General features: G+C 40.2%; 1 protein-coding gene across 1 annotated transcript in view; it reads right to left on the bottom strand.

Moving 5' to 3' along the window:
• Positions 1-2,250: 2,250 nt before the first annotated feature.
• LOC117503839 (anoctamin-1-like) overlaps positions 2,251-18,095 on the bottom strand; it is a 127,235-nt gene continuing 111,390 nt past the window's right edge. Inside the window, 2 exon segments of the mRNA XM_034163101.1 lie at positions 2,251-3,789; positions 6,291-6,396. Coding sequence (XP_034018992.1) covers positions 3,406-3,789; positions 6,291-6,396 — 490 coding nt within the window. The 3' untranslated portion in view covers positions 2,251-3,405.

The following is an 18,095-nucleotide window of genomic DNA, read 5'->3' as shown; positions in this document are numbered from 1 at the left end:
CGGCCTGACCACGGTACCCCGCCACTCACCAGCGACTGCGAAGAAAGGTTCCAGCTCCCCAGTGACTTTGAATTTCAACACATTTATAATAGTTGCAGTACATAATTTTAACAGTAGGCTGTTCAACTGCTTCAATATAACAGTTTTCCCAAACATTTTGAAAATTTTCAATACATTTTAGTTTTCAACCCATTTTGCAATCTGTACTATAAAAGGCCAACTTTATATACACTAATAATAAAGTCTTTTTCAAAACATCTCCACACACAATGATGCAAAGCTTTTCAAGAACTGAAAAGCTTCCATGTGATTCATCCATCATATCGAAATGATCTCTAGATTTTACGTTTTGCGTCATTTTGAAACCTTTTACTTTGATTATTGGTTGGCAAACCAGCTTATTGGTGCATTACTGCCACCACCTGGCCTGGAGTATAAACCAGCATTCTGATGGGGGGAATGCAACCTGGCGAGAGACCTTTTCCCATTAATAACTGCATGATATATCTGTGCATGTTATGATGAAATGTGCAGACAAATGGAAACTGAAAAGTTTCTTCCATTCACTTGTGAAAACAGTAGACTGCTGTTTCAAACCCATTGCAATCAATGGGATGCTCCAGCTGGTGCTTTTATTTTGTAATGTGTATATTTAAGCCATAGAGGTGCTCAATTGGTAAGAAGATGCAAGTATTTCTTTGAATACTTTATTCAGGCAATTATGTGTAAAGATAAAATGATAAAGGCAAAGGGGATATCAAGAAGAAAATTTGGCATGTTTTGTCCCAAAATTGCTTTCCATTTTGTACACCTAGGGCAGGGGTGCCCAAGGTGGTCCTCAAGATCTACCTTCCTGACACTCTTAGTTGTCTCCCTGTTCCAACACACCTGAATCCAATGAAAGACTCCTTAGCAGGCTTTTAATAAGTCTTTCATTGGATTCAGGTGTGTTGGAGCAGGGAGACAACTCAGAGTGTCAGGAAGGTAAATCTCGAGGACCAAACTTGGCCACCCCTGACCTAGGGCCTGTTCCACAAAACAGGAACGGGCCCCTGATCCTCTAAAGGAGCAACAAAAACCAAACCTAGACTGAAATGGCCTTCGCCAACAGATATGGGGATCAACAAGTAGTGAAGCAGGAAGAGGGAACGGGTACCTGAGATACTGTTGTCAACGTTTCAAAATAAAAGTGTTGGACTTTCTCAATATATTACTATTAAATTAGAGGCAATGCAAGTAATATATATATATGTATATATATATGTGTGTGTGTGTGTGTATACTTGCTTCAACTTATTTTTTTATTTGCTTGGGATATTTTCATTTCAGTAGGACTAGCTGGTGAACCCCTCAACACAAAATAAGAGAAAGAAAAGCCAGCAATTCACACATGCGCGCGCACACATACCACACACACACACACAAAAAGATTTACAAATTATTGCAAATAATGTAAATATGTATAAGAATATCTACACCCGCTTAATAACATTAAGAATCATATAACAGTTGAAGCCGGTATAACAAATGTAGAGAATCGCAATTACCTGACAGAACTTGGAGCAGGTACAAGGCCTCTGAAACACAACTTAAGATTCGCAAATAGTCAGCATATTAACATCATGGAGCTATCAGGAAAACTCATAGAGTTATAACTTCACACATCACTAATCAGTAAAAGCTCGAGAAAGTTTCTAAATTTTAAAATCCTACAGATTTAAGCATTCATAATACAGCCATAATGGTTGAATGTCATTCAGCATTTGTTTCGCAGTTTTATACTGTGCTCACACTCGCACTTTGGTTTTAAAAAATTCAGAGATCATTTCGATTTGTCCTCGTCTTGCTAATGGAGAAGACAAAAAATATGCTTAAGGAGCTAACATCAAGTTCAACACCAGTGTACTTGAAGATGTCCTACTGCTGCCCAACTTTGATGTTTGAGGCAACCAGAGTAAACTGGTCAACAATAATATCACATTAGCTACATGTACCGCTGTGTTAGCTGAGCCTAACCACTTGTGACTCACCATGCTAGCTTGGCTAGTCAGGATGTAGCTAGCAGCGACACCCTTATTATCAGAAGGCCTCGTAGTTAGAAAATCACTTGGGTTTCGAGAGAAATACCTAATTCTATCCCGACCACACCTTTTGACTATCTTCTCAAAACAGAGCCAGTAGCCGGTGAACAAATTAAAAAATAAATAAATAAATCCTGCCGAAGGCTAGTAGTTAACACCATACCCAGCTCTCCTGATATTTCCACTGTTAACATGCAAAACTAAGCTTTAAGTGTGCTAACTAGACAGCTAACAACAATAAAGCACTAGTTAGTTGACCTGACAGTAGCTAGCTAGCAAGCTAGAATTATCTAAATACAAGTGAATCAACAGGATTAGCAACAAACTCATGGTTGTTGCCACAGTTTGTTTTTCAGCAGAATAATACGTCCATTATGGCTGCCTGCGGGTTCTGTCAGCTTTCTTTTGTGCAAGTCAAACATCTTTCGTTCAGGTGACTGACGTGATCTGTACTATAAACTTGTCAGAATATATCCATATCAGTCTTGTACTTCAAAATGAAGAAATGTCTGTGAAGTACTGATTCTCTTGAGATTGTCACCTTCTCATATCCATTCACAGTTTGCAAGAATTGGCTTTTTGCTAGCCTTCAAACATTATTCATTGAAGAAACAGTCAATCATCGAGACGTGAAGGTGGAAACCATGTGGATAATGCTGTTGGAGAAATCTGCAAATCTGGGACAACACCCTGGGTTTGAATCAAGGTGGTGGTCCACCTCATTCATCCAGCTAAGTCATTGAATACATAAAAGCCATCACGCGATAGTGTAATTTTAGATACAGAGGCATGAGAAGGATTCAGGATGACTCCTGGATATCAACCTTTGAAGTACATCACAGAATCAACTGGAGCAACATCTTTACAAGGTTATGCCTAGAACTACTAATTCTGGGTTGAAAACTTGGACTATATCAAGACCATAAGCAAATAAAGTGGTGAAATTCTGTCGCCACGACTACTTATAAGCCATCTCGTTCAGGATCCTCATATGCAGTTGTTTTTTAAGCCTATTATGGTAATTATTGCTTTTCTACGCTATGAAGCTAGCCAGCCTCGCTAAACTGAGTAACAGTGTACAAACCAATGAACATAGAGCGAGTGTAAGAATATCACGCACACATAGATGAGTACAAACCCACAAAACCAGTGTGGGAATTGCACTTTAACCACAAATAAATGAAGCCACACATTAAAAAAAAATCAGTTGTGATGCCATAATCACAGCATTATTCTGTCTTTCACATACACACCGAGACACATAAGACATCCCAACAATCAACACGTTCCATCAGGGCCTTGACTGATCTTTACACACAACAAATCACACCGCTGTGTGTCTCGAATTCTCGTTTTCATTTCCAGGAGATGAGGGAGTCTTCCTGCTGAACTGGCTGAAGCTGGCAGCCCGACACCTTGCCCTTGGCCCCCCTCCTTCGTCTCCAGCCAGGCCTTGTGCGAGACCTTGGGATAGAGTACTGCAGCGTCCTGGGTTGGGGAATCCATGGCCTGCATCCAGTTGCTGGGCCGCTGGGTGGACGGTGGCATCCTTGACGAAGAGACTCCGAATGAGCTGGAACTTTTCCTTCTCCTCCTGCAGGAAGAGGTCAACCAGCAGCTTCTTCTCCCGCTTGAGCTGTTCCGTGATGGTTTTTGGTATGTCGGGGATCACCCAGTCGATAGTGAGGCTGAGGAACATCACCAGGTTCTGCAAGATGAACAAAAACAGAGAGTGGTATGGAAAGAAGAGGGAAGTATGACCTTTCTGGGCTACCGTACCAATGCTTACCACTGATCCACTGTGCCCCCCAATTCTAAATATCCCTTATGTATAAGCATTAGGCCAATATTTTGACCTCGGTCTGTGACCAGAGCAGGTAGCTCAGTGGGTTAAAGAGTTCAGTTTCCAATAATTCAACCTGGGTTAGAGTCCAGGTCATGCTCCCTATCTGCATCCTTGGACAAGACACTTTCTCTGCACTGTCCCAGTCCACCCAGCTGTAAATGGGTACCAGCCTTGACTGGGAAAATAGCCTATGATGGACTGGCCCAGTCTAAATCTGACTACAATTCACAACACAGAACTAACTTCATACACTACTGGTGCATGCAAGAAGTAAAATGGTAGATACAGAAATATGTAAAAATTTTATTCATTAATAGTTTTCTGAATTCAAATGTCTGACATTAAAGAAGAGACTATCTGCGGTGGAAATGGAAAAAAACTTCTGCAACAGCTTTGGTGCTGAATGACATTTGGTAGACATATGTTTGTGAGGCATGAAAGCAGACAGACAAAATGAGCTGTTTATCAATTCAAATGGCTGAGGCATATGGTAATAATCCAAATCAGGATGAGGATATGGAATGATTCACCCAGTCCGGAGTGTCTGTTCTACATGTACAACTGCACAAGGAGACAATGTTTTCACCTCAGTTTGTCCATCTGACTGAGGATTGTTCAAAAAGTTTAAAAAAATGATGGAAATGTTTGTTTGTTTGTTATAATGCTGTAGTTACCTTGGGCTGGATTAAATTCTATTCAGTACAAGTTGCAGAGAGCCATATATTTAATTCTAAAGGTCCCCGGACCAAGGCCTTGGTGGTCTCTGAAATTAGGCTTTGAAATGAAAGAAGCTGACAAGCTCATTTCAAGCTGCATGTAACTTCAACCTCAGGTGGGATGAAGGTCTATGATATACTAGATGATTTAGCACAACCATTGCCTAGTTTGGTTACTCCAGATGACAGAATCCAGGATTCTCCCTTAAGAATGGAACAAGGGTGGTGCACCAACATACCGTAATCTTAGCAACTTCAAACCAACTTTCAAAATTAATTGGTAAATAGACTGCATTTATATAGCACTTTTCCATCTGCATCAGCTCAAAGCACTTTACAATAATGCCTCACATTCACCACGATGTGAAGGTGCTGCCATACAAGGTGCTCACTACATACCAGGAGCAACTAGGGGATTAAGGACCTTGCCCAAGGGCCCTTAGTGATTTTCCGGTCAGGCTAGGATTTGAACCGAGGATCCTCTGGTCTCAAGCTCAAAACTTTAACCACTAGGCCATCACTTCCCCCAAAATTAAAATGCTTGTTCCCTGCTTTCTACAGTGATTTTGCCGGGTTTAAGCCTCGTAGTGATTCTTTCTCCGATGTCATTGTTCAGTGAAATCTCGTGGAACGTCTACACCTTGTGATACCTCTGCGATGCAAGACAATAAAAAAAATTAAGTGCTGTTATTGGTGGAATATCTAACATCCTTTAAGTATTTAAAAACTTCCTTTTAGATTAATTGACAGAAATTCAAATATAGACTGCACAGAGTACCATAAATACTTAAAACGTCTATAACCTTTATTTGCTATTGCCTTCATGTGATCCAGTGTGCCAGAAACTGTACTTGTTGCCTATAATAGGAATTTACTTGAAAGATTTTTGTCTTTTGTTTATGATTTTATTTAAGACATAAGGCTGAAGTTGCAAGGAAGTCTGTAATTGAATTTAAGGGAAGGGGACCTTGCAAGAATATATATTTAATTCATCAATTGTCAGTTTAGTGACAGAATTTAAAATTAATTCACAACTAGAGTGGCAATAAACACCAACCTTCCTACATTGGATTTATGCTGGTTTTACATAGGGGTTATGCTGGTTTTACACCATAGTTATGCCACCCCCAAGTACTGTACTACTTGTATGCACAGTGTATTTAGTACAACCCGTACTTCCTTCATGCATATGCCAAGACTATACCAGCTCTAGCTACATGGGAAAAAAAATGGCAACTCTAGTTGAAAAATTGAGTATTGCAGTATTGAGATATAGAACAAGTCAAGTGCATTGACAGACAGACAGACAGACAGACAGATATGGCAAAGAGAGAGAGCGATTAAATAAGCAAAACAGCTGCTTTTTGTATTGATGTGGTACATCAATGTTAACGGTCTAATCAGTTCATCATCAAAATATGTACTTTTAATTTGATGAGTTACAAGATGATGGTATTTTCTGTTTTTGAGTTACTGTATTATACAACCTGGGAGAGTGCACTAATTTATTGACCCATTCACTCACTGTATTTTACCGGACACACACACACACACACACACAAAAACACCCAGGAACACACCCAGTGTGTGTGTGTGTGTGTGTGTGTGTGTGTGTGAGTGTGTGTGTGTGTGTGAGTGAGCTCATACCTGGAATAATATGACAAAGGCCAGTCTTGCAGCCAGCACACACCAGTACTGTTTGGTGAACTGATAAGCCTCTGGAGACCAGGGGGGTTCCCTGTAGTCTTTATACCTGCAAACAAACAGATTACAATAATAAGCATAATCTAATCTAATCATTTTCTTTTTCTTTTTTTTTTATGAATTTCTGATACTGTTATTGTTTGATCCCCTCTGTCTTCGTATGGCACTTTGTTGCAAGTGCAGCACTGAAATCTGCTTCTCCAAGGAGAAAAGTTATCATTTAACGCCCGCAGGTCCCTTCAGGTCTCTGCTTTGGTGCTGCACCCTCCATCCTACGGAACCCCAATAGGCCAAAGTCCATCCCTGTTTTCTAAAAATAGGCAGCTATGTGTCCACGTCTAATTTTCTGCTACCTTAATGTAATTTATCTCCCACAAAAACAAGAAAAAAAAAACCTTAATTTCCTGGAATAAACTATCTGTTGTTTGACTGGCAGCTGCTCTGTCTGTTTCGGACTGTTTTCTCCAAAGCCATTCATCATTAGTCAGCTACAGTATCCTCCAGCTGACAAAACTCAAAGCATCATAAAGTTTGTTAGGATTCCTATCCTCGTGGTTTCTTTGTAGTAAACACTTTTTTTATAATGCTGACAAAACAATCGGAACCACATGGAGCACTAATGGTTGAGATAAACCGAAGGAAAATAAGGGTTCGAGAAAAGTGGAGGCGGACAAATGAGATAAAAGGAGAAGGTGAAAGCGAAATGGGTGAAGAAAAGAGAAGAGGGTGCATTTTGTTTACTGCTGGGCCATCTGATGATACAGAACTGAAAGGGAATTTATTTATATGGGCAGGCTGAGGATTTGGGCTCATCTGGTGAAATACACATAGAAAACAGCTGTACGCCTGTTTGGGTCATCAGGGAAACAGATTCGGTTCCACGCCTCAGGAAGTGCAGGATCGAACACAAACAAAAACATATTCAACAAGCCACCATCGGTTCACTCAGTGTTACTCCATTCAAGCTTGTGTTTTTTGCAGTTATATCACCGGGTTTGGTTAGTTTTCACCGCACATCTTGGCACGTATACAGCTTTTTTTCCCAATCCTCTCTTGAAGGGGCAAGTTCCTGATTGAAATCAGAGCTTCTCACAAGCACAGATGAGGTCAAGTTGTTGCATCACAAACTGAACAGCCACAGCCCAAATGTGAACAGGTCCAATTGGTGACGCTGTGGGCGGGGCTTGAAAACTGGTTTGTGCCTACATTTTTTGGGATTGGGCGAAGACGCGGAGTCGAGATACAAGACAAAATGCAATCTACACCATAGGTTTCTGAACCCCAAATGTGGGTGTCTGTTATATTTTAACTAGTCTGTCCAGTGAACAACTCAAAAACAAGGCATAGTTAGATTAGAGGTTTTGTCAGGCAACATGTGAAATTACCTAAAGATGTGCGGTAAGAAATTTCTAAGCAAAATTGTCACTTGTAATAGCACATTATAAATCCCATTGTTTATAGTAGAGGCACTCAACTGTTAGTCTGTTAGCATCGTGTTATGCGACATTAGCGGGTTTTTGTACTAACGTTAGCCCACTAGCATTGGGAAACAAACAACAAACAGAAAAACACTTTGGTTTGTCCAGCAGAGGGTGATCCGAAGATTTTGTTTACAATAATGTCAAGCATGGCTTGGACCCCCATCACCCCTTCTCTACAAGAGACACAGGCAAAGCAAGCAGCTGCCATTCATTTTCAATCAGAGGGGAGCGTTTTTACAGTATCAACAGACATGTGGTTGCTATGCCACCAGCCAGTCTTTTATGCAAATGCTGGCCGATGTAAAATAAAGTTTGTGATTAAAGTGCCTACGACCTTTATTTGGAGTAAGCTGGTATAGAAGATGGATGGATGGATGGATGACTAAAGTGTAAAACGTCAAATCTCAAATCCATTTCATTTTGTCTTAAGGGTTTGATAACAAAAGACTGGTAATCATTGCTGCTGTTTACGTATACATTAGCAGATATATCATGATTGAAATTTTTTTTAATTCCCCATTTTTCAGTATCTGCCCTACAAAAATGATCCGTATCAGTCTGGCTTTACTGCATACATCCCAGACACATCACCTATGAAGCATGATCGGGATGCATTGGATCAACAATGTGTTCCAATTCCTACCAAAATCTGAAGAGGAGTTGCCCAACATTCCACAGGCCAAAATCATCAATCTGATCAACTTCCGTGCAAAGTAGATGCGTCGCACTGCACAAGGCAACGACCTTAACTGTACCCTATTGCACATGACTGAGAGTTTGGCACCGGTGCAATAAAAAAATATAAAATAAATAAAGACAGTGCAGAGGCAGTCAGACAATTCAGGCGCCAGAATTGCTGCTGCTAATTCTGTTGGCTGTAGAGCAACAGGAAGGAATAAAAGCAAAACATCAAGGGAGTGTTGACTGTTTAATGTGCAATTAGTCAAACTGTAACGGCAGTGTCGCGGGGTTAAAGGAGTGAAACTTTGTTGCATACCTCCACCATATCCCGAGACATTCATGCCGTCAATTACATAAGAACAGCTCAGGCTGTTTCCTGTTAGATGTAATTGTTCCTAAAACACGTTAAGACCATCAACTGTATTCTTTATTTATGAACTAATTATTTGGATACAGTCACTTTGTTTTTTCCTTAAAACATTGCTAAAAACTAAGTACACCTGCATTGGAGTGTAGTGTAATTACAAAGCTAACATGTTTGTTGTTTGCCTGTTGCTTGTTTTGTAGCAACACACTCAATGTAAAGTGACCACATTTGGTGAAATGCTTTCAGGATAAAATTCCTGTGAAGCTTTGAAGAAAAAAGAAACCTTTAAAATTCAATAAATTAGCCATCATTGTCCTAAATGATTTGACTAAGAGAACAGAAATGTTCATGAGGAAGGGCAAAGCGTGCGTATCAGTGGGATGACTGAAGCCTTCTCCTTATACAGTCATGAATGAGGAATGCTGCTTGTCACAATCTTTCTTTGATCTATTCATCCTTTTTCCTCAACAGCGGGTGTTATACAGCATCTTGTAAATCACATTCCTCAGTGGCCTAAACCGGAAAAGACCGGCAGTCATCTCAAACTCAAGTCCATTTAAGTTTCACTGGTTGATAACATGATCCTGTAAAAGAAAAAATGACATACCGCCTTCCTGATTTCCACAATATTTGTGTATTAGTCCAATATTCAGGCAGAATTTAATGTAAGACACTTGCATCCTGGTAGGACTGGGTGTTGGGTAGGGTTGTGGAAGCAGGTGGCTTCAATGCCTTTGTTGGCGTAGAAATGTTTTTGAACACTGGCTCCATGGATGATCTGTGAGCTTTATGTAATCATCGGATACCCTGATTGTAGCAGTTGAGAAACATGTTTGGGTTTGCGAGTGTCCTGATAAAGACGACAACCGAGGTATTCAATGACTTCATGGACTCTGCCATCAGAAATGCATCTGTATGCTGTAAAACCATCAAACTTGTAGACATATGTATTCATGTCTCTGGGTCAGAACATATGGAGTCTTTAGAGTCCTGGTGCTAAGGGTCTAACTGTATGCTTGTGAAACATGAATGCTAACCACTGACCGAAGGTGACTACTGGATGTCTGTGACACTACGTATCTTTGGAGGATCCTTGGGTACCACTAGCATGACTGTGTCAAATGAACGGTTACTTAGGGAGACACAGATGAGAAGTATCACATGTACATTTCTCAAGAACGTGTGAAATTTTTCTCGCTGGGTGCTATGTTGAGAAATGTTTTTTCTCGCTGAGTGCTATGTTGAGAAATGTTGGTTTCTCAGAATGTAAACAATGGAGAGCCACACCCTACTTTTTTCTGGGTCAAGCTCAAAACTTCTCAATCGCCCCTTGTATTGAGAAGCAGCATCATCTATACCACTGGATATGTGGCTTATTTCTCTTGTCCAGCACATAGGTGACTCAGCATTGAGGATGCCAGTGGCTGGAAAAGGCCAAAGGGACACCCACGTCTCACCTTGATGCAGGACATCAATGGTTACTTTGGCTTATGATGGGCCTTTTTAAAGAGACAGAGAAAAAAGATCACGCTAATTACATATGTTATTCACATACACGTCAAAATCAGACTTCAAGTTAATGCTTATAACATGTCTTTTGAAGAATTGGCAATAATACATTAAAGGACATGTCGCACCAAAATCATAACAGTTTAGATTTAGGCTGTTAGTGACCATCCAATGAGCCACCAGGATTACTTTGTGTACTTCCGTGACAGGTTTCAAAGTATATGGCATTCGCAGCAAACAGCTATGGAGGTATCCAAAAACAAAGTACTCGTGAGTACTCGGGTGTTTCTGACAATTGATGTCGCAACTAGAAGAATCCCAGCGTGCGCTTCAATGGGATGTAGCCGATAACATTAAGAACAGAGTCACAGATTAATTCCAAAGTTGACATAAGTGTGATGTCATGTTATGATGACTTGTTTTTAAGTGCAAACTGTTCATTTTGATGCAGTCATGGTAAAAGCTGCAGCTCTGTCTGTGCACCTGCACAGCCATGAGTCAGAAACGCAGCCTGTCAATAATCATCTCTGCTGCAGGTTCAGCTTTGTGCACGATTATGTTGTTATCAATAAAATCTAAAAAAAACACATCTGCTGCCAGGGGAAAACAAGCATCTTGGAGACACTCCTTTTCGCAGTTAGCTGAGAGGGGCAATGAGCAGCAGTGCACACACGCCAACACAAACACATACACACACTCCAACTCCTCAAAGCAAAAAAAATAATTAAATAAAAAAGCCACAAAACACAACAAAAGGGGTAAAATGCTGAACATGCCAGATTCACTGTGTTATACTGTTTTCCAAAATGTAAACTTCACACGAACAAAGAAGTGCGCACGAAGCCGGCTCCAGCCTCTCTCACAATCGTGGCACGTTAAATATTGTCCATTAATTCCTGGAAATAATGTATTTTCCAATGTACAAACCCATCTCTGTGTCCACGCAGTCTGTTAAAAACAGCGTTAAATGTCCCACGTCCATGTACACAGCTTCAGCAACCAGCACGTCTCCACACTTTAGACTTCAAAATCCGACAATGAAAAAGTTAAGAGATTCGGGGTGAAGGGTGTCGTCTCCTCTCTGTAAATCTGAGCCATCACTTCCGAATGGCAGCTCAGAAGCTTTGTTTTTTTTGGACGGAGCAGGTTCTTTTCGCTCTGTCTGTCAGTCACTGGGATGTTTCTGTTTTGCTAATTTGGACGTCACACACTGAAAAATGCAGAGGATTGCCGAGTGAAACATTTTCCGTAAATGTACCTGCTAAAGCTCAGAGAGAAAGGAATAAAATACATCAGAGATCACTAATTATTAGCACATATGTGCAGAGACACTTTTATGTTGTCTTCCTAACTGGGACATTAAAAAACATGAGGCGTGTCCTTTAATTCATTCATTTTCTGACACCTATCTGGTCCAGGTCATGGTGACAGCAGAATAAGCTGCTCATCCCCACACCTCCCTATCTGTGCCTCATCCTGTAACTTCTGGGGGATTTCGAGGCATTCCGAAGCCAGCTGGGAGATGTAATCCCTCCAGTGTGTCCTGGGTCTTCCCCTGAGCCTCCTCACAATTGGATGTGTCTGGAAAACCTCTGTCAGGAGTCAACCAGGCGGCATCCTCACCAGATCCCAAAACCTCTTCAACTGGCTCCTTAAGATGTGAAGAAGCAGCGGCTCTACTCAGAGTCCCTCCTGGGTCGCGAGCTTTCGTTCATTACTGAAAGCTCATGACCACATGTGAGGATAGGAGCTTAGATCAACTTCTGGCTCAGCTCCTTGTTCACCATAACGGTCCAGTCTGTAAAACATCAAACACCGCCCCAATCTATCTATCGATCTCACGCTCCAACTATTTGATTTTATTCCTCTCATGGCACTTTCTAGTGTTTTACTGATTATTTGTATGTGTTTTAAAAACTGCTTTAAAAATTAATTTCATATGTTAAAGTTATGAAAGTCTTTTTTCCTCTGTGAGTGCACGTGTGTGCATGTGTGTCATTTCTGGACAGCCCATGTTTGGCTGTAATTATGCAGCTCGGCAGTAAGTGGAGCATTTAAGTCCATTTATTTTTTCTTTTTAAAAAAGACCTCTCAATGAGATTATGACCAGAGAGAGATGTAACGCATGTGTGTCTGTTGCCAAAACGGTGCCCCCTGGGGTGAAGGAATAAATTCACAGACAAACAGAGGTCAGCCTTTTCCCATCTGTAAAAAGACTCAGTCACATGGATAAAGCCTCTTGTTTATACAGACATATAACCAGAATTTTTATTCATTCATTCATTCGTTTGTTTTAGTTTAACACTGCCAGAAATGTTGACTGATCTTGACTTTGTGAACGACGCTGCGGACTTTGTGCAGTCAAAGTACGTACGGCCCTGACTGCTGCACTAGAGAAGCCAACTGAGAAGTTACTAGGGGAGCTACGACCACTACCTTTGCACACACACACCCCCCCCACCGGACCAAACCAAACGAACTTTTTTAGGTTCCTTAGATGACACCAAAACACAATCAGGATGTTCCCAAAAATAAAAACTGGCCTCAAGCCAGTTATCCAAGATTTGTGCATTTGTGCCTAAACTAAATTCATTCATGGGTTTAAGATTCAAAATGGCGTCCAAAATGGCCGCCAATAGACCCTTATCAAAATAAATGGTAGGAAGTTGTTTATATGTTTATATGTTGTTTAAAGGTGTTTTAGTGAGAAAAACCCTATTTTGGCAGCCATCTTGGACACCATCTTGGATAATTGGCTTGAGGCCAGTTTTTATTTTTGGGAACATCCTGATTGTGTTTTGCGGTCATCTAAGGAACCTATAAAAGCTGGTTTAGTTTAGTCTTGGGGGTGGGGAGTGCAAAGGTAGTGGTCATAGCTCCCCTAGTAAGTCAGAGTGTTATCCTGGATTGACTCACATCCAGGTTTTCAATGATTTAAATGATTGCTGATGCTGATTCCTTTGCATGAGAATGACATTCCAAGTCTTTAGGGTGCTGGAGCTTTTTGATCATAAGAGCTTTGGTAATGACTGCATGGCTTTGTTTCTTCAGAGCATCCTCGGGTACCACTGGAATGACTTAGTGTCAAGAAAGGGTTAGTTAGGGAAGCTAAGATGAAGAGTATCACTTGCATGAGGACTCCAGTGGCTGGAGAAGGCCAAGATGATGCCTACGTCTCACCTAGCTGCTGCAGCAGATAAATTCTTACCGTCATCCAAGACCCAAGATGATTCCACAGTGTGGTGGATGTGATGACATGTAGCACTGTTGCATGCTCCCTTTATTTAAACGAAAAAGAGAATTTTGTTTGTTTTTACTTCCATTCTCTTGCTAAATAAGAAGGGGCTGCAAAACATAAACCACAGCTCTGGCATTCTGTTCTCTTTGATCCAAAATCACTTCCATCCTTCTGCTCTTCCTTGCTTCCCTCTGGCTGGGGAAAGAAATGGTAAGGAGACTGAGGAGGAGAGAGAGGCAGAATACAACCAGCTCCCTGTTCTCTTTCCATCCTCAGTCTCTCCCACTAAGAACAAATAATTAAGAGGAGAAAGTGGTGAAATCAGGCACTTTGACCTGATCACTCCTTTTTGATGCTGAGCTTTAATTCTGAAATGTCACCTTTGAACCTAAACTCAGATGCAGACAGGGCTGGTATGATTTAAATCAGCTGATTTAAATTGCTGTAAAAAAAAAAAAAAAAAATCTTTTTTTTTTTTTTTTTTTTTTTTAAGAAATCAGTACTTAAAACATCACTGAAATATGAAATCAGTACCATTAATTAATGGTAATGGTACATGTTGTATGTGCACCTTCATGTTTTAACATGTCAGATTATAACTAATGATATAATTTGTATAGTCTCATTTAGAAGAGTGAAATAACTAAAAAATGGAAAAGTCAATTTAAATCAATAAGTCTATTTAAATTGAAAAAAAAATGTAAAAATCATGACTTTTTAGAAAAACGTTATTTATTTTATTTATTTACAAGCCCTGGATGCAGATCTTGATCCTGATCACTCATCTTTTGCAGATGTTTGTACCTCATCGGAGATGTTATGTTTTCCTTACCATCTCTCTCTCTCTCTTGCTTCGATTCTGTAATGAGGATCAAAGACATCAGGGTCAAAAGGCAAGATTCTTACTTTTGAGCCTAATCACTGAAGTAATAAGTCGCTCTGATTACAGAATCAAAGTAATCTGGATCAAAGATGGGTTAGGGATCAAAGAAATCGGGATTCAAGGTAAAACAAAGAATAACACTTTCAATTTCATCAACGTCATCTTTCATGATCCAACAATATTATTTTTTAAATTTCATTGAAGACAACCCCCAAACTAACTGACCATCAGACAAATGGTAATGAAAACGTAACCTCCTTGGTGGAAGTAATAACTAAGAAGTCCACTTGTTTTTGACTGAACTTTGAAATTTCTAAAAATATCCATGAACAGACTTCATAAGAAAATGACTTTAGCTACTGTGCTCATGGATATCAAAATTGGCCCCGAAACAGGTGTCTTCTTCTCAGCTCATAAAACAAGCTGAGCGTGAAGGAATTTACAGGGAAAAAACTCCAATGACATGATAGCTGCTGGTTTCTACACTAAAGTACATCTTCATTCATTGAAAACATATGTTTACTGCCACCTTACTTCAGTCTTTTTCTGATATTTGGACATTTAAACTTGATTCTAAACTTCAAGCACACTGAACAAAGTATTTTCTAGTGATGTGCCAGGAGGATATATTCTAAATAAATATTGTAATAACCATCAGATTAATGTTTGGCCTTTATTTAACTTTGTGGCGATAAGAGCAAAACCTCGGCCAAGTTCTCGTCTGCTCAGGGAGCGAGCGCCGCCTTAACATGAAGCAAACAGATGTGAAATTCCAACAACAATATTATTTTTTATGTTACCCCAACATAAGCTCTGTTTTATCATGAACTACGAAATTATTTCAAATATGTACAGGTCTTCACCGCACAGCAGTGGCACATTGATTGAAATGATCTTATTTCAGTATGTGTCAGGCATGCAGAAGGGTTAAGATAAGATAAACTTTATTCACCCCGAAGGCAATTATTTTAACAGAGTACTGAAGTAATAAACAGTGAATAATGTATGTGCTTTTTGTTTTGTTTTTTACAGTAAGTACAACAAATTTATATGAAATGACTGGAAGACATCTGCACAAGATGTTTGATAATATTCCACATAACTGAGTAACTGAATAACTATAATTATACAGTCTGATTGCTGCAGGTAGGAAAGACCTCCTGTGGTGATCTGTGGTGCACCTCGGTGGTCTCAGTTTGTGGCTGAAGGTGGGAGGTGTTGTCCAGGATGCTGAGCAGTTTCCTCAGCATCCTCCTCTCTGACACCTCCACCACAGACTGCAGCTCAACCACCAGAACAGAGCCAGCTCTCGGGATGAGCTTGTTGAGTCTGTGTCAGCTGCCTTCAGCCTGCTGCCCCAGCACACTACAGCGTAGAAGATGACGCTTAAGACCACCCAGTGATAAAACAAATCTGCAACATATTTCTGATGACTGCATGTTTTGTATTTGCTTTACTAAATGCATGCAAATAAATATGAAACTATCAAAAGGTGTTATTAATTTCTGAAAAAAGGCCAAACCTTTACTACCAAGGATACAGTAATGAAGAATATCACCGCAGATGGTGGATGGAGTGATATTATGCCTGAAGCCAACCAAAAAACTGCCTGAGGTTGCCAACAATGCCATTTCTCAACTTAAGTAACGTTTTTAACCCATTCACAGAAAGATCAGTTATGTTAAACTCATACATCAAAACTGAAGTTACTTTCAACAATAAATGGTGATAACTTCAAAACATGGAGCGCAATTTCAATCACACTTGGTGGGTAATCTCAATTCACCCTCGTCTTGCAATACAGGTTATAGCAAAATCATAGGTCAAAGTTCATGGCAAAATCAGAGGTTTTGTCTAAAATGCATTGATGACCATATTTCAAGAACAACATGCGATAATGACACAGGGTTTTCTGCCCAGACCTCTGCTCTCTCTGGGCTACCAAATGTGTCAGACGTCTAATGACAACGATGACATGTGATGGCATCAAACAATTGGGAAAAAAAAGTTCTAACCAATCACATTCACCAACTACACGTGGGTTTGATGACAGCACACAGACCCAATGTGGGTCGGGGTGTGTGTGTGTGTGTGTGTGTGTGTATGCACGTTTTGAGAACGGGACTTTTCTTCTGTGTCTCTCTCTCTCTCTCTCTGTGACAGCAAACAAGCAAAAAAAATTCACAAAAAGTTGAAAAAAGTCAGTGAATTTAAACATGATGTTGGAATAAAATATGCATGCATGCATCTTCTGGGTGTTTCGTTTAAGGTGTTTCTTTAGACTTTATTTTCCAGCTTGTTGGCAGATTCAAGGCTTTATCAGCAAAAGTGTTTTTGCACCAGCACCTGACAGGCATGTCTTCATCCAAATTCCACAAAAATGCCAAAACCTTGCGTTAAGACGCCCACCTGGAAGACAACTCCCACGCTTGCTCAATTCTTCCCACCTGTACTGTGCATTCTGCACTGGCATCAAAATACCAGACAGATGATCAAAACAGACCTAAGTGCCGAGATGATACTGATGCCAACAGTGCTGGCTTTTCTCCTACTTCCTTTAGCTCACACTCACAACTTGCCTCTTGAAGTAAAAAAAGTCAGAAAGAAAACGAATGAAAGAAAGAAGTGTCCATAGAGTCCGACATCCTTTGGGGAAAAAAAAGCCCTTTGATTTATTCATCGCATCATTTGAATCGTTTGGATGCAGCCCTCAGGCGTTGCCCACAAGAGCTCCAACACTGCACGGATAGAGTCTGTGCATACACACGCCCTCTGTGGAATAGCTTTCAGCCAATTTCATGCTTATGGGCATTCAAGGAATACAGTATCTCCTCATGTTTTTGACATGACAGCACACTACAATGACACAAAGACTGTATTCTTGAGTTGTGATCCTTTCCCCGTCTTATGCAACAGCAGGTCAGCCACAGCTGTCTGTGGGCGCTGGCGTCTGTGACCTTTTTGTCTACAGTGTTTTGTACTCGTGTTGTCAATGCGACCGTTGCCACAGGCATGAGGTAAATCCATATAAGAGTGTACTGTCTGATTAAGCTGAACAAAGTTCTGCCTGTTTATTAGACATCAAAATGGCCAATTAGTGTCTTCCTGAGCAGGCATGACTTTAGGTACATGGTCACCTGTCACGCAAATCTCACATTCACTCAGCATTTGTGCAGCCTATGACTGAGGAACTCCAATAAAAATGGTTTTCTGCTCCTGCAAACACTTGTTTTTGTAAATTTTGTCACTAGACATGCCATTAGTAAAATATTTAATCAATTTCTCAGTGCAATGAATTTTTGGTACATGCAACTTTTATAAGCAACAACCTATAATAATGGTTTGATGCTTTTTCTACTGCAAAAACTACATTCACTAAAGATAAAATGAGCTATGAAGTAGCTTCACAGGCTCCAGTCTGCAGAACCTGAGCATGAAGATTCTTCTTTAACTTAAAAAGGACATGTCGATGAGTGCAGAAAATTGCATTATCCTGAAAATAATGCAAATTTTTAGTAGCCACATTTAACGGCCAACTTGCAGGATTTAAATCTAGCAATGTTTAAAGTTCAAAATTACACTGGTAAAG

The sequence above is a fragment of the Thalassophryne amazonica genome, chromosome 22, assembly GCF_902500255.1.
Source record: "Thalassophryne amazonica chromosome 22, fThaAma1.1, whole genome shotgun sequence".
In the NCBI taxonomy this organism is placed as follows: Eukaryota; Metazoa; Chordata; class Actinopteri; order Batrachoidiformes; family Batrachoididae; genus Thalassophryne; species Thalassophryne amazonica.
This window is presented reverse-complemented; position numbering and strand designations above follow the sequence as displayed.